This window comes from Cetorhinus maximus, chromosome 3 (genome assembly GCF_964194155.1).
Source record: "Cetorhinus maximus chromosome 3, sCetMax3.hap1.1, whole genome shotgun sequence".
Classification (NCBI taxonomy): Eukaryota; Metazoa; Chordata; class Chondrichthyes; order Lamniformes; family Cetorhinidae; genus Cetorhinus; species Cetorhinus maximus.
This window is the reverse complement of record NC_135881.1, coordinates 200711229-200737200: the sequence shown is the minus strand read 5'-3', so window position 1 is coordinate 200737200 and position 25972 is coordinate 200711229. Positions and strand designations below refer to the sequence as shown.

At 39.3% G+C, this 25972-nt stretch overlaps 1 protein-coding gene across 2 annotated transcripts in view; it reads right to left on the bottom strand.

Annotated features, from left to right (window-relative positions):
- Nucleotides 1-25972, bottom strand: part of kif15 (kinesin family member 15) — a 76810-nt gene that overhangs the window by 13732 nt on the left and 37106 nt on the right. For both annotated transcript variants that reach the window (XM_078539604.1, XM_078539603.1), the window contains exons 18-30: nt 24362-24469; nt 22052-22157; nt 20358-20523; nt 18079-18238; nt 16987-17072; nt 15461-15539; nt 12065-12151; nt 9480-9584; nt 7922-8044; nt 5370-5516; nt 4044-4145; nt 2611-2775; nt 1137-1234 (exon numbers count right to left, since the gene is read on the bottom strand). In XM_078539604.1, coding sequence (XP_078395730.1) covers nt 1137-1234; nt 2611-2775; nt 4044-4145; nt 5370-5516; nt 7922-8044; nt 9480-9584; nt 12065-12151; nt 15461-15539; nt 16987-17072; nt 18079-18238; nt 20358-20523; nt 22052-22157; nt 24362-24469 — 1532 coding nt within the window. The remainder of the gene's footprint in view (nt 1-1136; nt 1235-2610; nt 2776-4043; nt 4146-5369; nt 5517-7921; nt 8045-9479; nt 9585-12064; nt 12152-15460; nt 15540-16986; nt 17073-18078; nt 18239-20357; nt 20524-22051; nt 22158-24361; nt 24470-25972) is intronic.

Below are 25972 nucleotides of genomic sequence, written 5' to 3'. Positions count from 1 at the left end.
CAAACAAATTTATATAATTATGCCATACAAAAGAAAAATTGAAACAAAATCAAGCTGAACCGAAAGTGATTAATTAAGAAAATTAGTTGCAGTCTAGTAGTTTATTTCAATAATTTCAGATTACTTAAAGCACATTAGTAACCATTACAATTACAGGATTTTTTTTCACTCATGGAACATAAAGGTTGCTAGCAAGGTCAGCGTTTATTGTCCATCCCTAAACATCCTCGAGAAGGGAATCTAGTTCATGGGGAAGGTCACAAAACTAAAACGTTCACTCTGTTTCACAGATGCTACCAGATCTGCTGAGTATTTTCAGCATTTTCTGTTTTTATTTCAAAATTCCAGCATCTGCAGTATTTTGCTTTTGTTCCCTCTGCAGTAGTTGAAAATGTGCCAGGCAGGGTACCCATTAAGATGCATCCATGAGTGAGAATCTTCAAGAAACTGCGCAGTGCAAGAAATGGGATGCGCCCAGGCAAGGAAAAATTAGAGAGAGAACATTGGACCTTAATGGTTCAGTAACTGGTCATTAGATTCACAGTGTATAAGAGATCAGAACTGGAGAATTATTCCTTTGTATTAAACACTCTCATGCTTGCATATTTATTTATATAGTCTATTTGGTAAACGTACTAAAATATTAAAAGATACTTTGCAAATCTGGTTGCTCTGTTAACTACAAATTGGTAATGGGCAGTCCTTTTTTGGTGTTGCATGTTAAGTTAATTTACAATTATGAGAGGCATAAACAGCACTGCATTTTTAAGAGTCAATGGTATGCCTTAAGGACATTTGTCCACCTTGATTTTTAAAAGTGTACATTTTAAAAAAAATAACAAGTGCTGAGAAACATGGAGGGACCCAGCCTGAAGGAGCAGGATCAACATAATGAGGAAGGGCAACTGATGCACAACAACCAAATTATTTCTGGGGGTTACTAACGGATTACAGGGTACTGTTACAAAGATTAAATTAGCTCCACAATAGGTGAGAATGCATCGTACTTCCAGTGAAAGAAGATGAGGCAGAAGGGCATAAAATAGAAGTTCCTCATACATCTGGGCTCAAAAGTTTTAAAATGGTTTGACTTTTTTAAAATAAAAATAAAACAGACTTGTTATCATAGCTTTTACCTTTTCTGTCCTTTTTCTAGGGAGCTCTCCAAATTCCAACAATGCCTCTCCAAAGCATCCATTTCCAAGCGCAGATTTTTTGATTCACATAACTGCATCTAGAATGTATTTTGAGTGGGGAAAGGAAAAAAAATTTGATTTCCAATATTATTCATTTTCTAAGCCTTCAATCATACATTTCAAAAGGACCTGCATGTGGAACAACATTGAATTTCCAGGTCGCTTCAGCCTGAAACATATCATTTCCCCCAGAAACAGGAGATAAAACTGAACCAGTTAATTGGCTGTATTATTTTACACTAATCATTAAGGCAGTGAAGAAAGAGGAGCACCAGAATATTATGCATATTTTAAATTCCCAGTTGATTAGTTTAGTTTTAAGCCAAAACCAGTCCTAACTGCAAGTGGACAAACCAAAATCTAAATAATTAGAAAATTAAAAAACTTGTTTATATGCAAACCTAGAAATTCTTTGTAAAATACGTCTGGTTATATACATTATTCTATTAGTATTGCTGAAAAAAGAGACTTTTTGTCAAAGCTTTTCGTCCTGCACTCATCAGGACAATTTGCAAGAAAGCACCAACGTCAGGGTTATACTGTATGAAAAGAGAGCACTGATTGGTTGGCAAGTGGACTCTGATTGGTAGAGCCATGGAGAATGCACCAGTTGATGGTGACTGACGGATAACTGCCAAGCATTGTTTAAAATTTAAACCAGGAAACTAGACTCTGAATGGTCAAGACATTGCCCTGGGGAATGAACCAGCAAACGGCTGTCACTTATTTTGTTTAGCTGAAACTGACGCAATGTGTGGACATATTCTTTCTGTCTGCAAAGAACAGGGTTCTGTGTATTAATATATGTAGCTTCCAGTATTACGTAAATGTGCCACACTGCGAGCCCAATATTCTCAAATTGGCTGTCAGCGTAATCCTTAGCACACTGAAGATTATTTGTCAAATGTTGTCCAACTGCAAAATCACATCTAATGTTGGACACTATTTTGAGCTTTGCAAGCACGGGCTGGTTGGGTACGGTCCATACCTTGCCCACTGCGAGCAGCGGAAGGGTCATGCTGTTTGGGATAGTATGGCAAGTGAGCCATAACTCCTCTCAGCTAACCGGTGTAAGATTAGTGAATAGGTCTTATTGCTGATCGATCATATGTGATCAGCAGGGAAGGAAGCAAAGTTCAGCCCAGGAGATTCCACTTCCATTCTGGGAGACTCCTGAACATTCTGGGAAGTAAACTAGTTTACAGGCAAGTTTGGATTTATTTTGCTGCAGTTAGTTTTGGATTAGTGTAAGTGAAAAATAGTCTATCTGCCTAGAACTTGCCCTGAACTATAAGTTAGTCTATATGTAGAATACTCACAATAAATCATTTTACCGAGCTATCTAAAAATATCTAAAACTACATTTTTTTTATTTATAACTGTCAAACAATGAACACATGCCCTTGTATGCTACCTTTAGTTGTAGAATTTGTTCATTCTTGGCTGCCCTTTCTAACTCCATCTCATTCAACAACATTTTTAAGGTGGCTTCGGATGCCCTTCGATCATCCAGTTTCTCCTGCTGTAATTCAAAGAATCTAACAGAATCCATTTGGAAATTAGAAGGGGTCCTTGGAGTCTGTGGAGTAGAAAAAAAGAGTTTGTAAATAATGTCTTTAAAAATAAGATTATCGCATTGCAATAGCAGTATAAACAGTTAGCTATTGCTATACCTTTTTATATAAGCGCACTGATTAAGTTAAGGGGATCTGAATATTTAGATTAGCACTTGTGCAATCCCCAACAGTTATACCAGGGCCACACCCACCACTGAATTCGTGCCGTGAAGGAGAAGGGCCCAGCATAAGTAGAAAGAGAAGAGGCTTGTACCGGGATTTCAGCCCCACCCCACCAAAAAAAAAACTATTTTGATGCCACAAGCAGCCACTTCCCCACCACTAATTATTTTTTTGCATTCACCATCAGGGCTCCAGGTCCGACACTGGTCTGGATCTCCAGACAGGCCCCAATTCCACCAATCAGACTGGTATCAAATGGCAGAGAAGGCTTGAGTCGTCAAATGGCCTACTTCTGCTTCTAATTCATATGACTGTTGAGAACTGGCCTACAAGTCCTGAGCAAGGGCAAGAGTGAGGGAACTGGTAAAGTCTCTTCCCCCATGGCAACACTGGCTTTGAAAGGCTCGGGTAGAGATTTAATCCTTTACAAGGCCCTGCAGGAAATCCCAGTCTAGGGTAGGACTGGATTCCTGGCCAAATTCAACTTCAAATGGAGTTTTGGCAGAAGTGTTCCAGTTGAGCGAAAGGATCACTATTAACTGCAACCATCCAAATTTCTCTGTAGACCATTACGATGATAGCTCCATGATAAATTTTCAATTAAGAGGCTGACTACGTTGCTCTTCAGTTTAAAAGATTCTCTACATCTGATACACTGCTACAACATTTTGCTCTAAATCTGAACCAACTTCATGTTGTGAGCTTCACCACCATTGAAAAGAGCAATGAACCTGTTTGTACTCAATTCCTTCATGACCCCCAGCAGCTATTGTGCAGAAGAAATACATTCAACACCTAGTCAATGACAAGCTCGTTGAAGGGAAAAAGCACCTTTGCAAGAAAGGGTCAGGTGAAAATAATGCACCGTGGTCAATATTGCAATATGAACCTCAACTTTGTTAAAACTCTAAGATTTTGCACAAATCCAGCCCATTATCCAGAAGCTAAAGGCCTGAACACAATGCTGCTTCAGCCCATATATGGAGAGCAACCACTTGGGTGTGGTACCCAGGGAACTGACCTCCAGTAAGCGTTGCTGCTTCTAGAAAAGGAATGGCAAGAGGAGTGGGGATGGGGAAAAGAAATGCTAAGCTTTCAGTGGTCTCACCTGTGGCCTGTCGGCAGAAATGTCTCTGAAGGATTCTATCTGCCTAAGCTCCTGTTCGTATGTACTTTTTGTTGCTTGAATTTCAACATCTTTCGCCTTCAGCTGGAAAATCCATACAATGACATTTATGTCAACATTTTTTTTTTAAAAAAAGTAACACATTAACCATATGGGACACGTAATCACACATTCTGTGGTAATTGAGTTACCTTCAACTGATTTATATTAAGATGGATGAAATTCAAGTATAAATTATGAAGTATAATATTCTACAAAAGCAAAATACTGCAGATGCTGGAAATCTGAATTAAAAACAGTAAATGCTGGGGAGAGTTAGATCAGGCAGCATTTGTGGAGAGGAAAACAGAGTTATGTTAACAGTTAAACAATGAATACATGCCCTCATATGCTACCTTTCATCAGTACTGAAATGGGCAAAAGGATCCATTTTCTCAGAGCAATGTCCAATGCCACAAAAGCCATCTGAAATATCGGTTAGAGTCATAGAGGTCTACAGCACAGAAAAAGGCCCTTCGGCCCATCGAGGTTATGTTATAATGGCTCTGACGATATTCAGAATGGCCAGGCAGCTGCTTTAAACAGGCATTAGGCCCCTCACTTGTGCTAATAAGCGGCCTAATGCCTGTTCATGTACCCTTCTGCGAAATTATTCAGAAATTCAGTGGAGCACGCTATTCCAGTTTTTTGGGTTTCTTTGTGGTCTAACCAGGGTTTTTTTTTAAAAAGTGTCCGCAGGAGGCTGGTAGGACTCTGCTAACCAAGCTGCAAGTGTTTAGTTTTTAAAAGTTACCTTGCTTGTGGGACCAAGCGAGACAAGGGTGTACTTCCTGGCTCCATAGCAATACATTGGGTTGCTGCCAACTGGCACCTCACTCCCCCACCCTAATATAAATATTCTCTAGTCAGTTCATGCCTGAAAATGGGCCTTAAATTTCTTCCCTATAGTTTTCCAATAGCTCCAACCTTTAAAAAAGGCATATCTATGTAAAGGTCAACAAGAAGCTGAATTCTAAAACTTCAAGTCAAAACAAGAGCAAAGAGATTATCTCATTCAATATATATTCACTAAGAGTGAGGGGTGGGACCCACTATCTGAAAAACCCTACCTCAAGTAACTGACCACTTTACTTTTACTTATTTCTTTTTAACCAAATTAAAATTCACAGTAAATTGGAATTTATATCTTTAGCACAAAGTGATCAGAAAACTCTCCAAGCAGTCAGGAAGATATAACTATCATTGCAGAGTGGCAATATCTGACTATAGTTTTACAACTAAAGTAGCAGCAACTTCTAATTTCATTACCTGATCCTGAAGTTCTTTAATGGTGGTTGCATTTTTTTCTGCTTCTTCCTGCATTATCTGCAATATCGCTGCCTGTTTTTCAAAGTCCTCTGTCAGCTGATCAAGCTGCTGGGTGGCATTGATCAGATCTTCAGAAAGCATCTCCATCTGAGGATTAAAAAACAAGGTGTGAGAACATTGGGCAATAGTATAATTTAACATTAGGACACTAGCCATTGCATCTGGGATTTCAGTTAGGAGGATAAGCACTTAAAAAAAAAATCCCAGTAACAGAAGCCATGGTTCTCGGGTCAGGATAGAATTAAGTCACAGGTAGCATATGCTAGTAATTTCTTTTTAAACACTACCCAACAGTCCTTCCCCTCTCCCCGCCACTTCACAAAAGCTACCAGTGAAAACAAGTGCGATTAATCAAAATTCATATTTGCTGTTAACACCTTCTTCAATTTAGAGGAGTCTGTTCCATTTCGAACATCGCACTCCTGGTGTTTGTACCTGTGTTTTATCTCTGTTCACAGGAAGAAAGGAAAAGCCTCTCATGTAGCCTATGTACAAACAGTTACTTTTCTGGTTAGCCAGGTGTCTGACATGTGCCATTATCATTCCAAACCAAATTAAGAAAGCCACATTGGTTTAGTTTGTTTTCCAACGCACACAGTCCCCATATACACACACATCTCATTTATCCAACTCCACAGAACTTCAGCACAGGTTGACAGAGGTCATGCCAAGGATCCGGAACTTAACCAGCTAAAGCTGTGTAAACCAGCTGTCTAAATCAGCATAGAATACTGGTGCACTTCTTGCTACTTGATCAGCCAGGACCACCCATGAAGTTTCAGTATTTTATGGAGCTATGGATAGAATCGCAGCAAAAGCAACAGGTCTAGTGGAGAATGTTCCATTGTTGAATCAAATCCAGTGTCCTGGAGTATTGTGCCCTTGATCAATTCGGGTATCAGATTAACATGCTGCCAAGGGTTGGCACCATCCTTAATTTCCATAGGAGGTAGTTCTTGCCTTTAAGCTACCTTGACTCCAAAATAAACTCTCTTCGTCTATACTTTCCTGCCACCATCGCCACCCCCCACGCCTCAGTTCACTAGTTTTTAATTGTTTAAATTTATGTCCTCACAAGTAGCTTTGACAAGAGAAACCTACATTTGTTGGACCCCCACTCTAGGTCACTGAACAATACGCCAACCCCTGTAATCATTCTGTCACAGATTCACTTTACAGCTCAATCCGGGATCTTGCACATGTGCTGCGGAGACTCTTCCATTCCCTAGCTAGGAATCCTGATCAGTCAAGAAACTAGATACAGGTCTTAAAATCTTGTTAAATGTTATTGAATATTAATATCACTGTAACTGATGCACAATGGAAACAATCACAGCTCATTTCAGAGTTGCAAATAAGTCACCATTGGACAAAATGGAGCACAATAGTTTTAAATTGTATATTTAATTTTAATTGTGAATACAATAGCCTCAGCTGTAGAATATCAAGCACAGGGCCCCTGGGTCAAATTCTAGAATTAACTGGTGTTTAAATGAGCCTCCATCTGCCTGATGAATTTTGTTAGATATAGTGCAACACAAACCCTCCAGCCTATTGATGTGGTGGCAAAATAAGCAGAACCTAGTCGCTCTAATAGAACTTCTGTTGGCTTGATTCAACCCTAACTACACGATGCGCCACATTTTTCTACAATTTTGCAAACTTTAAATAAAATGAAATGTATGAACAACTGTTGAGGGTGCTAGGAGAGAACACAAAATGAAACAAAACCTTACTGAAACTCATTAATATATCATGCTGAAAATAAATCAAGTATCTCTAATCACTCAGGGAAACAGCATAAACATCGGGCACTGATGAGAGAAAATAAATCAGCAAGAACTCGTCTACCAGAACAATGTACTATTACAACATGAGATGTCAGATGCAAGGTAGTGCAAGTCAAGTAGAAACAGTGCAGTACAACAAGACAGGTTAGAAAGGGAAACTTGTTGGAGTCTTTGTTTTGGCTTATTTCAATCCCAGTGCTTCCAACTTTCTTTTCTCACTGGTAACATCACAATGGGCTTTAGACAAAAAATCCCAAACATGAAGCAGAACTTCAAATCACTGAAGGAAGGTTTCACAGCTGCTCTTGATAGCAGCTTGAAAGTATAAAAACAGAGCAACACCAATAAGCATGCAGGCATTAAAAAAAAAATCATTTAGGATTTTGTGGCAATTCAAAATGCCCTTTCTTTTCAAAGGGCATTCACAAATCTTCCTGTGAAAATTTAATAAAAATACTTAAATTAGCAATTATGATATTCAAGGGGCTTTTATGTTCTTGTCATTGGTATAAAAAAAAAATCTTCATGTGCATAAAAAAGTTTGTGAATTCAAACAGCTCACGTTTCATTCATTGTTTCCTCTGAAAAGAATGTTTCTAATGTTAAGCCTATTGATAAAGAAGTTCAATTTTTAACTTGAGTAATAAAAAAAACAAGCACTCAGTGTAAAAATCTGAAGAGGGTGAATGTTTATGGTCCCACCTGCACATTACAAGAATTCTCCTTTCTCTCCACAGCCTCTCTCATCTCCATGATTTCTTTCTCTTTTCTTTCAATAAAGATCTTGTTTTCCTCCTTTGCAGCCACAGCAGCACTGTACTTCAACTAAAGCAACAGAAAATTACAATTTTTGAGCATTCATTGCAAAAACAAAACTGAAATTTGAAACTTGCTCTCAATTTATTTCATGCAGTAATGGCATTAGTGAGATTCCTAAAGCAATTGGACATCTCAAATACAATTCCCAGGAAACAACACTGGGCTTCTATTACTCAGCAAACCCATTGAAACCAGCAATCTATGGACCTGCATAGTGCAACAGGTTAACACAACAGGCTTTTGGTGTTTTACTTCAGCCCACATAAATTGGGTGAAAGTACCTTTTGACTTAGCTACAAGAGCTCTGTGTAAAAAGGATTTAGACAATTTAATGCAGCTCCAGGTGGGCATGAGCTCAGAATAAACACATTTATTAAACTTGTATCAACGAGCTTTTAGAAGACCATACTTGATGTTGTTGGGAGGAGGAAAAACAGACAGACATTGTCCTCTGAGAGCAGGGCTACAGTACACCATCAGGGCCCAAGCATCGGTTAGCTTAATGGGCAACCTGGCAGGCTTTGTGGTCATTTTCTTCCCGCTGCCAGCCAGAAGTTGTCAGATGTCTTGTAATGAATTTCACAATATGCCATGATGGAATTTGGTACTGTAATGGTTCTGGTGAACTAGTAATTCAAATGAGTTCAAATGCCTAATAGGAGAGGGAACAGTAAAGAATCATACAACTTTTCAAAATGATGAAATATCATATCATGAGGAAAAATTGGTAGTGTTTGAAAGTTATGGACAATTTTCAGGATACATGGTGAACTAGTTAGCAAATCAGTAATAAGGAGGCATAAACTCAAAATCACTAGAAGAATGAAGGAGGAAGTTAGAAGAATTCCATACATATTAGTTATTAGAACATGAAATTGCTTCCTACAGTGATCAGCTAGACAGCAATTACACTGAATAGAGAATTGGATTAAGAGTTGAAAACTGAATTAAAGTCACAGGGAAAGGGCAAGGAAAATAAATTACAGTAGGTAGTTTCAGTTGAAGAGCTAGCATGAATACATTTCTGATTTGCTGAATGGTCCCCTCCAGAGCAGTGATTTCCATACGTTCCCATAAAAAGATGTGACCTAATAGCAACTTCCCAGGAATGTGTCTAAAATTGTGCGGAGGATAACCTCTAGATGCCATGCAAAAAACAGTTTTGGGATATTCTGTAAACATCTTGAACCCTTTTTTGTGGGAAAGCACTTGGTTTTCATTTTGTGCTTTAAAATCCACATCCAATACTCCCTTGCAAAGTATAATGATGCAGTAGCAATTCAACAATGAGGCACACTGCTTGGTACAGTTAGTGACTCTAGTAGAGGACAAAGGAATTCAGTTTATAGTTCTAGTATTCTTCTGTCAACAAAGCTAAAAATCAGGAAGGTTATATCAAGATTCAGCTGTGTACACACTTGCGGTCTGTTATTTATATCACCTTGATGTCCTCCAATTCTTGGGTCAAAACAGAAACAGCTTCAGTTTTCTGATTACATGAACTTCTCATTTCCTGTATTTGATTCATCAGGACTGTTACCACTTCCTAGGAAAAGAAATTGATGAATTGGTCAACTTTAATATTTTATAAATTACTCATGGATGACTCATCAAATGCAAATGTTTAATTTTCACTGTTATTGCCAACTATTAATTACCATATATGATACTACGGAATTCTCAACTTTCATTCCTACTAACTGAATCTAGGTGTTTTTAAATTTTCCCTTAAAAATATGCAATGACCCTGCCTCCACCACCTTCTCAGGCAGAGTTCCAAAGTTCACAACCCTCAGAGAAAATTACACCTCATTTCTGTCCTAATTTTAAAACAGTGCCCCCTAATTCTGGACTCACCCACAAGAGGAAACATCCTATCTAACCTTTCCTCATAAGACAACCCATTCATTCCAGGTATTAAATCCAGTAAACCTCCTCTGAACCGCCTCCAACGCATTTACATCCTTCCTTAAATAAGGAGGCCAAAATCGCACACAATATTCAAGATCTGGTCTCATCAATGCCCTGTATAACTGAAGCATAATATCTTTACTTTTATGTTCAATTCCTCTCATAATAAAGGATAGCATTCCATTACCCTCCTTGATTACGTGCTGCACCTGCATACTAACTTTGTGACTCATACACTAGAACACCTAGATCTTTCTGTACCTTGGAATTCTGCAGTCGTTCTCCATTTAAGTAATACTCTGCTTTTTTATTCTTTCTGCCAAAGTGAACAACTTCACATTTTCCCTCATTGTCCTCTATCTGCCAGATTTTTGCCCACTCACAAAACCTATCTATGTCATCTGCAAACTCCTTATGTTTTGCTCGCAACATACTTTCCTACTTATCTTTGTGTCATCTGCAAATTTAGCTACCATGCCTTCAGTCCACTCATCTAAGTCATCCACGTAAAAAGCTAAGGCCCCAGTACAGACCCCTGCAGGACTCCACTCGTTGCATCCTGCCAATCAGAAAAGGACCATTTATTGTTACTCTCTGTTTTCTGCTAGCCAGCCAATCATCTACTCGTGTTAATATGTTACCCTCTATACCATGAGCTTATATTTTTTGCAATAACCTTTGATGAGGTACCTTATCAAATGCTGGCTGGAAATCTAAGTACAGTATGTCTACAAAAGCTCCCCTTTATCCACAGCACACATAAATATATTTTTTTAACTCCATATGACCATAACAACCAAAAGAACATAAACCATACAACCTCCCAAGGCGCATAAATCATAATGTACAAAATAACAGGAGATGTGGCAAACTATTTGCAGTTCTGATCACCTTACCTTCAAACATCTTTGTCACTTTTGCACCCTCTAGTACAAGAGGATACAAAAGTGCACAATAAAGAATGTAATAGGATTCAAAATATACTTTAAAATACAATTGTGCAAAATCACAACTTAGATACAAATGTGGTAGTGCAACTAACTGGGATTTTATCATGTGCAGAGGTAAAGTCATAGTTCATGTGCGCACAATGGACCCTGTTTATGAAGGACTGAATTAAGAGTAGCCTTGGCTATTTTACTGTAATATAAAGGCAAACAAAGATGTGTAAAGAATGACCCCTAAAGTCCATATCAAATTTGAACATCCATTCTAACAGCCTTGAACTCGGTCATACATACCTGTGTAGTTTCAACGCAGATCATTCTTAATCAAAAGAGCAATTGTAATGTTAAATAATCAACCTTTTCGATAAATATTTAAAGAATTAAACTGACACACATTATATTATAATTGCTTAACCAGGCATTAAGCAAATAATTTCTTTTAAGGTAATGGACTCAGTATGCACATCAACAAACCCTTTTACATAAGCCAGATTCAAAAGCTTTTTGAGTTTGAAATCAGGAAACCATGAGCTGAGGCCACTCTGATGGCACAGCTGGTTAAGCCAGTAAGTAATTAAGTCATACAGGCTAGGAAAGTTCTAAATTTGATTGCTATGCTGTGGTGCATGAGCTCTTAGCATGGGTGGGAAGGAAGAAAGGGAGAAGTGCGGAGCTCTAACCATTATCCAACAGTTTTGTTCGGACTACAGGTGTGAACTTTGCTGGAGTACAAGATCAGGTTTGGCTGTGATAAGCTTTCTGCAGGAGAGTTAGTCTTCAGAAAACGAGGAGAAAATTAGCAGATATAAAAAAAAGCACGGGCAAAAAAAAACGTACGCTAAACTGCATTTAAGTAGTAACTTCCTCAAATAAATGTTAGTCGGGATGTAAAACAGATGGTTGCCAAATTATTTAATGTTGTTTGCCAGGAAAAGTTGACCAGATTTCGACTGCATAAAGCAAGAGGGAGAAAGGAGTATTGGGTCTGGTTTTCTTTTGGAATGGCAGGTAAGAAATGCTGCTATTACGTTTCCAGGTAGACTGCACAAGCTCAATTACCTCTAGGCTCTCGCCTAGATTTTAACACCTTCAATCCTTGCTTTTATTGGTTTGCTGAAATATTCCCATGTGATACTGCACAACTGCCTTGAAGTTACAACTCTCACACCTGATCAGCAGCATTCTTCTTCTCTAGATCAGTAACAGTCCTTTTTGCTTCAGCCAGGTTCTGTTCCATATTTTTCAGCTCTATTGCCTTAAAAAGTAAAGAAAACACAACTTTAATCATTAATCCAAAAGCTGTACAAGAATTATACTAACACTAACGCCTGCCGCCAACCGGAAAGGCATCAGGAACAGTTGTGCATCTACACTTGGCCTGCACTGTACTTTCAAATCCGATTTCGGGTTTCTGCTTCATAACTGAAGGGTTGAATGGCCTTTTTCTGCACCATAACTTTTCTATGGTTCAAATTGGGGATACACTTGTTGAATTCATAACGCATTGCAGATATACAAAATGGAAATAGATTGCAGGTTTAAGTAATAGTCTGCTGAAGCAAGTTGGGAAGGCTTAATGGAGGCAATTCCCGGGTCACTCAATTGGTAGTTAATGGAGCTCTTAAGCCCAAAATCATGGTCTCAAACTCCACATTGGGCATTTTTATTTACTTAATAACGTTTATTTATTGTTTATTTGCTGAAGAATACATTAATTTGTAGAAAATAGATTCAACTCTTTTGATTGCAAACAGTCTTATTTAAAAAAATCGACACCACGAAGTATTTCTGATGGGAATCTTAATAATAATGGCCGACAACTAAGCCTGGGTTGCAGTCGAGGTGTCGGAAAAGTTTTAGTGGTCCGTTTAACGTGTTCTGCTAGTGTGAAGTTTTTGTACAATATTGGACGGTGCCATCTGGATTTTGTTTACACTACATCAAATAAGAGATTTAACACATGCTGTAAAAATGCAGAAATGGAAACCATGTGTTGTGTGTGTTAAAATATAAATCCATTTAACCACTTGCTTTTTGCACTCGGTTAGAGGATGTTTACCAACACGCATCCTTATGGGATCTTGGGCATGCCAATACAATGTGAGCTGCAGTGTGGATTACCGTTTGTATAAGGCAGCATTTATTTGCGATGCAACACTAGGGGGAGCACAGATACAGTGTCAGTCGCAGTGAATCAGCCTGTGATTTTTTTCATTTGCAACTGGACAGACATCCTAAACTAAGTTTTGAGATGCAAGCTGAATCCTGATATTGCGGACAGAAAACAGAATCACGTTAGGATTGCCATAAATTGGAGATCAAGTCTGTAATATTCCTGGAGTACAAGATTCAGTTGCTCACTGGATAAATCTGTTAGTCTAAGAGGGAAGAAAAGTTTACCATTTTGCTTTTGAAAAAAGGCACTTTTAATTTTTTTTATGTCATAAAAATGATCCCGGTTTTTCAGAATGGCAAAAATAAGCTTGGATAATACCGGCAGTGGAGAGCAAAACTACCAAGTGGGCACAAGTCCACAAGTGTAGCAGTAAAGGCAGAAACCTTGCAGAAAGAAGCAATATAATAACTTCAGGTGAAGCACAAAGTGCAGCAATGCCAAAGTTTGCAAAACTCCGTTCCTTTGGGGGGGCAAACAAATTGCTGGAGAAATTTGTAATTGCTCTAATCTTTGCAGTAAAAAGACATTTTGTTGAAGCTTTTCATCTTGCAGTTATCAGGACAATCACAAAAACACCAATGTCAGGGGAAGCAACACCTTTATAATGTACGAGAAAAGCGTGCTGATTGGTTGGCAAGTGGACTCTGATTGGTTGGCAAGTGGACTCTGATTGGTAGAGGCGTTGCCATTGAGAATGCACCAGTGGACAGTGACTGATGGTTAACTGCCAAGCAGTTTGAAATTTAAACCAGGCAGCTTGACTCTGATTGGTCAAGGCATTGTCCTGAGGAATGAGTCAGCGAATGGCTATCACTTATTCTGTTTAGCTGAAACAGGCACCATGTGTGTGTATGTTCTTTCTGTCGCCAAAGAACAGGGCCTTATGTATTAATATACGTAGCTTCCAGCACAGGCAAATGTGCCACACTGCGAGCCCGGCTGACAATCTAAATTGGTTGTCAGCGTAATTTTTAGCACACTCAGGATTATTTGACAAATGTTGACCAATCGTGGAATCACATCTAATGTTGGACATGGTTTTGAGTTTTGCAAGCACAGGCTGGTTGGGTAAGGTCTGTACCTTGTCCACTGCAAACAGCAGAAGGGACATGCTGTTTGATACGATCTGCCAATCTTTGGGAAGAACGGCCTTCAAACCGAGCATCACGTTGACACTGAAATTCATATACCACATTACTCATTTGTGTGATAGGCAGAACGTCTTTTTGGCTTGATGACAGCGTCCTGATAGCGAAACAGCTAGCTTCACCTGTTGCCCAAATTTTTGAGATACCTTGCCCTTCCAGGGCAATCTGAGGTAGACTGTGCACTTTTCAGGGCTGAGAGTGACAGCATTAGGCCTGTTCATGCATTTTCCATGGCATCGGCTCTACCAATCAGATTTCACTTGCCAACCAATCAGCACTCTCTTCTCATACAATATAAAGTTGTTGCTTCCCCTGACATTGGTATCCGTGCAATTGTCCTGATAAGGGCAAGACAAAAAGCTTTGACTATTGCTGAAAAAAGACATTTTGTCAAGTTCTGTACTGCCAAACGACTATTTGTACTCTAAGTATATGAGTAAGTTTAGGATAGAAGGATAATGTTAATATGTCCGAGAGTTAATTTTTGAGGTAGCATGTTACTACTTGCAAAGGCATTCATTGGAGTATATCAGGAGGCAACGTAGTCACCAAAAAGGATTTGGATAGATCTTTGTAAGAAATGCACTCAGAGATGGCATACTGTGGGAATATTTTTGGATTCACTCAAAAGTTCCCTAGAATCAATTGGTTTTTGTTTCGCACTATGGACATTTTCTCATGCGAGACATACATGAGCACATACCTGTTACAAGACCTTTAAAAAGTAAAACAGGTAGATTTAAACAATCAAGCTTGTTTAGTTTTCCCTTATTAATCCTTGGATTATATTTCTTTCCAATTGACTGAAATGGCCTCTCTCTCTTTTCTCCCAGTCTGTTTCCACTTGACAACAGCTACCTTAGATTGGAGTCACTTTTCACGCAAAGACAGTTTTTCCCCCCAGCCAGTTAAGTGCCACAAGTAAGAAGATTGCTTCTTGTTGGATAATCAACTTTAACTAGTGTGCAAGTGAATACTATACTCTAGGAAGATTGCAGGCTTGATCTCCAGTTTAGGTCAGTTAACGGAACTCAGTCAGGATTGCAGTAGAGATGCGAGGAAATGGTATGGAGGGGGGAGGCAGTGAGCTGAACTCAGAATTCCAAGTTACACATTTAACAGTAAGGCTGTACAGGAACAAAACACTAGGATATTCGACCCTACAAAAAAAAGCATGAGGGACTAGTAATAAAAAAAGGCAGGCCCAGTTTCCATTCAGACCTTCCAGGATCCTATATACCTGTTGCTCAGACTTCAACAATAGCCCAGAAGAGTGTTTCTTCAGCAGGTCTTTTTCATCTAAAGCCTTCAAAAGCTCCCTGCATAAAGATATATCAATGACTTGGTGAAAAAAACAAAGTTACAGTTTAGAATAGTTTCAGGCACAGCTATTGTAAAAGCAATAAAACACAAATATAACCTTTTTCAATAAGGATATTAAAATATTTATTGCAACTTTTAGTAAACAGTTAAAATGGCTACTCCAATACCATTTGACCTACGTAAATATCCATTGGAAATACATTATTAGATATTTATCTACATAGATATCTAGCTGAATGTATGTTGTTAGATGTAAATATATAAAGGAAATGCATAGTGAAAAATTTTCACCCTTCTCCAATTTACTGCAACCCAATAGACTTTAGAAAGAGGTAGTGTCTGAAAATGTAAATTGCTAGACTGAAGCACATGTAGACTGAGTACAGAGCCAACTATTGCACAGGCTGAGCAATTACCAGCACTTTCTTTGAGGCCCACATTCGCATCAATCATGCCAAATAGAGAAATGCATACGAAGAAATATCCAGTATCATGCTCCTTCAAAGCACCGTATAATACACCAACACATCACACACCTGGGCTCCACTGGCTACAAAGAAATTTCACCTTGAAGTGCACAGGACATGTACCTATGGATCACTGCGATGACAAATCTTCCAAATTGAGGAAATTCTCAATGTGCATGAACAAGCTGAAGGAGCTAAGGAAGGAAAAAATTCCCATGCTTGCATTTAAAACTCATATGTGTAAAACAAACCTTCAGCTTAATGCCATGTTGCTTCCAGACATGATCTGTTTGGCACAGAATCCTGGGTCTGCTCTAAGCACCACATCAAAGTTCTGGAATGCTTTCACCAAAGATACCCAAGATCCATCATGAGAATTTGATGGCAACATATAAATCACAAACAAGGGCATTCATCATGCCGGTTTGAACAGCATGGAATTCAGAAAATCCAACTTTGATGGGCAGGCCATGCCTCCCGCATGGATGACTACAGAATCCGCAAGCAGATCTTCTACGGAGGACTGTCTCAGTGCAAATGATATCAAGATGGTCAGCACATACAAAAAAGGACACCCAGAAAAGAGCCTTATAAATTTCTGCATTGCAGGCCAATGCAGCCGACCAGCCCATGCGGAGGCAAAAACTGAAAATTGGTTCGGCATGTTTCGGGGGCCACCTACGTCAAACTTGCAATACTCAATGTGCCCAGATAAAGGCGAGGGGTGGTGCAGCTGCAGAAATTTCCCGATCAACAATGACAACATGAACTGCCAAGTTCTGTGGACATCCGTGCTAAGCTCACGTCAGATTCTTCAGTCATGAAAGAACCCACAGATGATAATGAAATCATTTACAGCCTGGACATACTCGAACAATGAGTCTCCCGCAAGATGAAAACAAACCAAAGTATCAGTACAAAATGTCTCCCTTTGTAGCTTGCTGTCTGAATAAAGATACCAAAAAAAACAACTTACTTGGAGTTGTTTTCTATATCTTGTTGAAGTTGTGAAGTAAGTTTTTTGTTTCGTTCTTTCTCAGTTTCTAAAAGCTCCATTAAAGACTACATTTAATGCAAAATAAAATGATTTAAGGAAACATTTCAAAATGGATTCCAAAATACATTAGGTAAAAGGAAACAATTCAGACATTTCTAGGCAGATTTTTAAAATACATTGGCACGTGGACGATATGAATGATTAGCTAGGGTTTGGTATCTCCTTTACAGACTGGATGTGTTTAGTTCTGAGAGGGAATAGCTTACAACAGTGAACAAGTTTGCTGGTAGCGCGATGCGAGAAATCAGCATCCACTTCCTAGCAAATGGGTTGCAGCTAACCAGTTGAAGGTTCATCTTTTGCTTTCCATATAAATCAAACCTGCCATTCAAACTGTGTATGCAAGCACAATTAATTTTTACTTAAATCATGTACTGCAAAAAATAAACTACTTTTCTCACTGGTTTCAATTGTCAGTATAATAAAGCACTAACTGTATACAGTTCTACATTGCATGTGATCAAGCACAAACCTAGAGTTTTTAGCATCATATTTCTTATGTAGGGTCAACAAGGAAAATAAATACATTCTCAGCCAGTGCTAGCTTGAGTTCCAGACTGAAATCATATTTGCTAGAAGTTAAATTTTGAGATTTCACAAGCTAATTGGAAATTTTGGCCAGATATTTGAGAGAAGATCTTTACCACCAATGCCTAAACTCTGCTTTAAGATAAATCTCAGAGGGAAAGTTAAAATGTTCCAACGCAGAGCTTAAAATTTAAAATGCTCATCAACAAAACATGAAGTTGCAATATTAAAACAATGAAGCATAAAATTTAGTGCATCACTTTATTAGGATGCACTTTGTCCTCGTTTTCAAAGTCTCCTGACTTCATGCGTTATGGCCAGGTGGGAAAGGATAATCTGTTCTTCCCGCATCAGTGCCATTGTCAAATGAGCTTAATAGATGAATATCATCCTCCCACCACACACAAGCAAAAATTAAGGCAATTACAATAACCCCTTATACACAATGTCATTTGCGTATATTCAAGTATTCCCTTTACTTACACTAATTTCAGTCCGTAACGCTTCACCTTCCTCCTTCATTTGTTCCAGATTTTCTCGCAGCTGATCAGTCTCATATGCTTTAAACTCCACGACCTCCTGTAGATTATCATAAGCATCTTGGAGTGACCTCTTCTCTTCCAGAGCTTTCTCATGCTCCAGCCTAGTATTGAAAGAGAAGCTGTGTATTAGATCAGAACCATATTCTTACATTTACCACACCACCAAAGATTATGAATAACAGCTCTTCAATTTATCTGTAGTAATGATGGTGAAACTGCCAGTGTCCGCAGTCATTACTTTTCTGAAAATGACAGCTATCTGCAGTCCACATGTGCACAGCTAAATGCGGAAATCCGGAAGTTGCTATCAGCAATTCTATGCTTTTCCATAAGGTGCGTAGTTGAAATCCAATCAGACTGAAATCAATTAGAAATCACTGAATTGAGAACTTGTCCTTTCACTTTATAATGTCGCTATTAAAAACCATGAAAAAAATTTCGCTTCATTGACAATTTGCATTTATATAGTGCCTTTGATGTAATAAAACATCTCAATGCACTTCTCACAGGGGCATTATGTCACTAAACCACATAAGAAGACATTAGAACAAATGACCAAAAGCTTGGTTAAAGAGGTAGGGTTTTAAAAGGAAGAAAGACAGATAGAGAGGCAGAGAGGTTTAAGGAGGAAATTCCAGAACTCACGACCTTGGCATTTGAAGGCATGACCACCAATTAAAACTGGAATGTTCAAGAAGCCAGAATTAGAGGAGTGCAGATACCGCAGGGTCGTGGGGCTTGAAGTGTTTAAAGATAGTAAGGGGTGAGGCCATGGAAGAACTTGAAAACAAGGATGAGAATTTTAAGAATCGAGGTGTTAATATTAACAGGAGCTAATGTAGGTCAACAAGTACAGGGTTAACGGATGACTTGTTGGGAATTAGGACAAGGGAATTTTGGATGGCCCCAAGTTTACAGAGGGTAGAAGTTGGGAGGCTGGCCAGGTGTGTATTGGAATATCGAGTCCTGAGTTAATGAAGGCATGAATGAGGGTTTCAGCAGGAGACGCACTGAGGCATGGACAGAATAGGACGATGTTACAGAGGCGGAAACAAGCCATCGTGGAAACTCATCTCAGCAAGGTATGTCACCAAGATTGCAAACTGTCTGGTTCAGCCTCAGGCATTTGCCAGGGAGAAGTACAGAGTTTTCAGCTAGGGAGTGGTGTTTGTGGTGGGTGCAAAAGACAATGTTTTTTTTTTTATCTCCTCTATGTTTAATTGGAGGAAATTTCTGCTCATCTAGTACCGTATGTTGGACCAGCAATCTGACAATTTGGAAACAGTGGAGGGGTTGAGAGAGAAGTGAGTACTGTCAACATACATCTGGAAACGGATGTGTTTTTGGTTGATCTTGCCAAGCGGCAGCATATAGATGAGAAATAGGAGGGGGCCAAGGATAGATCCTTGAGGGGCATCAGAGCTAACTTAGCTGGAGACGGAAAGGAAGCCATTGATGATGATTCTCTGGCTACAATTAGATAGATGAGAATGAACTCAGTCCTGGACGATGGTGGAGAGGCATTGGAGGATGATATGATCATTCATATCAAAGGCTGCAGACTAGGAGAGAGGGACCAGGGGGAATAACATATCTTTGTCAGTCACATAGGATGTCATTTGTGACATTGATATGAGCCGTTTCAGTAGTATGGCAGAGGTGGAAGCCTGATTGGAGAGATTCAACCACGGAATTCCGAGAAAGATGGGAATGAATGTATCGTTAAATGAGATGCAACTAGGTTTTTAATGACAGTCTAAGCCTCCACTACTGCTGAAGAACCCCCCGAGTCCTGAAAAACTAATTATATGTTTGTATAATGTCAAATGTTTTTCATAAAATTTCAAAGTTTTAATAGTAATTTTTTTTCTCCAAGTTTGATATTTCAGCTTATAATGTGTATGTCCCAAACATTTATTTTGCTCTCTGCAAAACTGAAGGATAATCAGTGCATTTTACTTTCTAGTTTACTGTGATTGGTTGTTTACCCTGCTTGATGATACCACTGTAGCTGGACCCCTTGACTCAGCAGCAGATTCAAATCAAATGTTTGGAAAGGTGAAATCCATGCTACAGAGATTGCTAGATCTTTGTGGGCAGCTTTACACGAGGTCAACAGTGAGCACGTCACTTTGTTGCTGACCACAAAAGTTAGCCAATATGTTTAGCAGATAGTTTATAAACACCCACCTACATTAGTAGATATGCCATAAACTATACCTGATCTTATCCAGCTGTAATTGGACATTGATGAACCGCTCAGAAAGTTGACTGTGCTCTGCATCTTGTTTAATTTTGTAGGAGCTGTATTCCCCCTTTACATTTGTCAGCTCCTTGTCAGCTGAATGCAGCACAACACGCAAGTCATTTACTTCGCTCTGTAATACTGTCAAAACAGAAAAGTAGCTGCCGTAATTGATTCACAACTTTAGAACCAAGTAGCATAAATGTTTTGAAATTAATAGAAAAATAACACCATACAAAAGAAGTAACTGCAAGAAAGACGATCAACTTTGATTCAGCACCTTGTTAAAACAGTAAAGTTCAAGAGCTGAATTGCAAGATTCACAATTCCGTAGATCAGGCTCACAAAAAGAAAAACAGGTGACTTCAGTAGTCCCGACAGGGAACAAGACTCAAAGGAACTGCAGATCAAAGGAGGAAGTACAGGTCAAAGAATCAGTGCTACAGACTTGTAGCCCTCTCTATGAACCAACTTTCTCAATTACAATAGGGTAGCTTCACTGAATTTACCCACATGTCTAATCAATAAATGCCCGATCCCTAGCTTTTCCATATGCTTGAATAGCTGCTTAACATCTACATAAATGACAGGAGGCAAAATATTGTTTCTAGTATATTTCCTCCCTCAAAACTGAAAAATTATGTAGTAACACAAATGAGGAAAGAGGATGAGACAAAAGATTAAAAAAAGACATGAGGAACCTTGGGTGGAATGAAGTAACTTCAGTTAAGTAACAATTAGAAACAGCAAAACACTAAATGGTGTGTCGGGTGAGTAAATAACCAAAGAAGTGTGAGGTCATTCAGTCAAATGTTTTGCAGAAAGATTTAGACCAGTGATAAAATTTGGCAAATAAATGGCAAAGGAAACTCAATACTGACAAATGCAACATGCTGCATATTGGAAGAATGAGAAAATGAGCACATAGGCACTTTGAAAGAAACTTGAGAACAACAGCAGACTCAGTCATTTCAATTTAATGAAAAATAAATAAAAAACAGAATGGTGGGACAAAAAGCCAAAACAGTGAAGTGCAAGTTACGCTGCAGCTTAATAAATAATGCAATGTCAGACCTTACTTATGTTTTTAAATCACCTTCAGAATAACAGGCTGTTTTTTGAATAGAAATCAGGTTACACCTCAGCTGCACTACATTACGGAATCATATAATAGTTTAAATATTAGAAATTCAGTTCAGACATAATTGAAAATTTGAACAGGCCTATTTGCATGCATTTAAGGGGAAGCTAGATCATGAGGGAAGATAGGATAGAAGGATATGCTGATGGGGTGAGGTGAAGTAGTGTGAAGTATGGAGGCAGGAGGCTCATGTGGAGCATAAATACAGGCATAGGCCAGTTGGGCCAAATGGCCTGTTTCTGTGCTGTACATTCTATGTAAATTGGTACTTTGAATGCTGCTTGGCCAGCACCAGGTTGCAGTATTACTTTGGCTGCAACTGGGGTCAAACCAAGATAGCAATGAATTCAGGCAGTTATTGAAATAATGAGGTACCTGATCACTACAGGCACTTTAAAAGTTAGCTCAATTATGGGTCACCGAACATTGACTACAGCTAATACGTGACCTGGAGTTTAGAAACTTTATCACAAGTATGGAAATACACAAAGCATTACACTGTTACAACCAATTAAGTATTTCACCTACTATCATTTTTATTCTGACAATCCTGCAACTCTTTCTCAAAGGATTTATTCTTCATAATGAGCTCCTGTTGGTCCTTGTTTTTATCATTCCGTTCAGATACGATGAGCTAAGAGCATTGGGATAAATAAAATTTTACTGTAGGTTAATTATATGTTTTTTTTTAATAAAACTATAATTACATACTTACTCATTATCAACAGGGCTGTGTATTTAAAAAAAAATGCACACTAAAAAGAACAAGGACTCCACCCCAAATTCTCTTCCTCCCGCCACCAAGATGTTGAGCTACTAGAGCTGCCTGTCAAATCTTAAGATGGTTCCCGTATGAATTGAGAATCTGAACCATTACAACAAGTTGCAAGTTAAATGCTATTGGATATTTACATGTTAATTAGATGGAAGAACCGCAAACATTACTTCCATGAGACAGCAGCTTATGCGCATTTTCTCCAATCCAATAGATCGCAGTGTCCTCCACACAGGCCAAATGAAGGTTAGGTGACCATTTTGTCACACATCTCCATTCGTTCTACGGATAACAGCCTAACCTGCCTGAGGACCATCATTTGCTCAGTCTCTTGCCTCTTGCACTGTTCCAACCAGGCTTAATACAAAGTTCAGGCACAACATTCTTTTAGCAAACAGAAGAAAAGCATATCAATCCCATGGGTGCAGAGTCCCACAGTAGTTTCCACACCCCCACAACCCCCATGTTATGATGAAGTGTCTGCGCATAACAAATGAACCAGCCACCCCTCCCTAAACATCAACAGATCCACCTCATAATACCAGCACATGCTTTTGTAAAAACAAAGGTCTTAAATGTATGAAAGTCACTGCATTTGACAGCATTTTCTGTTTCCATTTCAAACCCACTGAACTTGTCAACACACGTATGGAAGCTGACATATCTTCAGATGTCACCTCTGCGGGTGAGAAAAAGGGAGCCAAGGATAGACCCTTGGGGATCCAGAGATGATAGTGTGGGGGCAGGAGAAGCTACTACCGGATAGGTAAGAATGGAACCATGCAAGGGCAGTCTCAGTGAACTGGAGAGATGTGGGAGGATGATAATATGCTTCACCATTTTAAAGGATTGGGTGCTTAGTGCACCATTGTTACCATCAAGGAGGATGCCATTTGCAACTTTGATTGGTCTACATCAGTGCCGTGGCAACAAACAATGGAACTCCACTGAAGAGATTCAAATATGGAGTTCAGAAACAATGGGCACAGATTTGATATCTGACAACACACCCAAGGAAGTGAGCGGAAAGATAGGGCAACAGTTTGCAAAAAAAATGGACTAGAGGGTGCATTCTTTTTGAGGGGATGATAACAGCAGTTTTGAAAGGAAGAAGTACCTTGGGTGAGGGAACTATTTACATTATCAGCTAGCACAGCAGCCAGGCAGTGCTTAGGTGGGAATTGGGAAGAAGCAACACAGGCAGTTAAAATAGTGGCAATAAGCTTCCCTCACGTGTTGGAAAGGAGGGGGAGAGGAGTTTAAGGATTATAATTGGGGCAAGGTACATTGTCAAATATATGTAAAGATATTTGGTCTCTCAGGGAATCAAGGGATATGGGGAGGTGAGAAAGTGGAGTTGAAGCCCAAAATCAGCCATAATCGTAATGAATGGCAGAGCAGGCTCGACGGGCAATAAGGTCTACTCCTGCTCCTGTTTGTGTTCTCGTGGAGATAAGTCACGGCTTATGTTTGCTTGCCAGGATGATCCTAGATTAGCGAGCAGTTTTAGTAGAGAGTGAGATTGCACAGAGTTGGTGTGATCTAATGGTGAATGGATGGCCAAACCAGTTTTGCACCAAATACACTTAAGTTTGCATTTCTTAGACATAAGGGAGCAGAAACAGGGTCCATCGTGGGAGGAAAGCTGGGATGAACAAGAGTAATGGGTTTACTGAGAAAAAGAGTGTCAAAGGTGGAGGAGTACAAGTAGTTGAGCAAATTGACAGCTGCAGAAGTATTATGGAAGTGGGATTAGAAGGGAGCAGGGAAATCTGGGTGGTGAGGAATACAAGGAAATAGTCAGAGATGGCCTTATCACTGATTGAAACCATGGGAGTAGAGAGACCATGTGAGATGGTAAGGACTAGGAGTGTTTTTACATGGACTGCAACATAAAAGGGAGGACCAAAAAACATACTTCTTTGCTTTATATCAAAATTACCTTCATGTTTCATATATGCATGGAAATTAGAAGTTTTAAAATGAAAAAACAACCGGGGACACAAAAATACAAAAGATCTGAAACATTTACACTTTAAGCAGGTGTCTAAAGCATCGTGTACCTCATTCATTTGAGTAGAATGATGTTCCAGTTTGTCAATATTTTGTTGAAGTTTTACATTTCTGCTCTCCGCTTCATCCAACTTAGTCTGGAGATTAGACAATTGCTCCTATAACAAGACCAAAGCCAGCTTCAGTTTGTTGATGTATTTAACCATTTTTAGGCATAATGGAAAAACATCTTTTAAAATAACTAATTTTCAAATAATATTCCGCAAACAGAATAGGATTGATTATCTGCACAGAGGTCGTCATCTGGTTCACTAGACCCTTGCCATATTTTAAAAGAAGGCTAACAGTATGACACTGAATTCTTCCTGAAATCTTAAACGGGCAAGCAATGGAAGATAAAGAGAGAGAACACTGTTTACAGAAAATTCCCTACACAGTACTCTCCTTTAACACAGAATTAACTATGTGCAAGTGAAAGTTAAATACCACTTGAATCTAAACTGAGCATTGGTCACTCATTTTAGACTCATAGATGTTTACAGCATAGGAGGCAGCCATTCAGCCCATCATGTCCGCACCAGTCAATAAAGATCTGACTACATTAATTCCAATTTCCAGCGCTTGGCCCACAGCCCTGGAGGCTATGGCAATGCAAGTAAATATTTAAATACTTCTTAAATGTTACGAGAGTTTCTGACTCAACCACCCTTTCAGGCAGCGAGTTCCAGACTCCCACCACCCTCTGGGTGAAAAAATTTCTCCTCAGCTCTCCTCTTAGCCTTCTACCTCTTACCTTAAATCTATGCCTCCTGGTTATTGACCCTTCTACTAATGGAAAAAGTGTCTTCTTATCCACTTTATCTGTGCCCCTCAATCTTATACACCTCCATCAGGTCCCCTCTCAACCTTTGCTGATTCAAGGAAAATAACCCCAGCCTATCCAATCTTTCCTCATAGCTCAGGCCCTCCAGCCCAGGCAGCATCCTGGCAAATCTCCTCTGCACCCTCTCCAGTGCAATCACATCCTTCTTATAACGGGGTGGCCAGAACTGTACGCAGTACTGCAGTTGTGGCCTAACCAGCGTTTTATGCAGTTCCAGCATAACCTCCCTGCTCTTGTATTCTATGCCTCAGCTAATAAAGGCAAATATTGCATATGCCTTCTTAACCACCTTATCTACCTGCCCTGCCACATTCAAGGATCTGTGGATGTGCACACCAAGGTCCCTCTGATCTTCAGTACTTTCCAGGGTTCTACCATTCATAGTATAATCCCTTGCCTGGTTAGCCCTCCCCAAGTGCATTACCTCACACTTTTCCGGGTTGAATTCCATTTGCTACTGCTCTGCCCACCTGACCAGTCCATTGATATCCTCCTGCAGTTTACAGCCATCCTCCTCACTATTTACCACCCTACCAATTTTCGTGTCATCCACAAACTTCTTGATCATACCCCCTACATTTAAGTCCAACTCATTTATGTACACCACAAACAGCAAGGGCCCGAGCACCAAGCCCTGTGGAACCCCACTGGAAACAGACTTCCAGTCACAGAAACATCCTTCTACCATCACCCTCTGCTTCCTGCCTCTCAGCCAATTTTGGATCCAACATGCCACTTTGCCTTGGGTCCCATGGGCTCTTACTTTCTTAACCAGTCT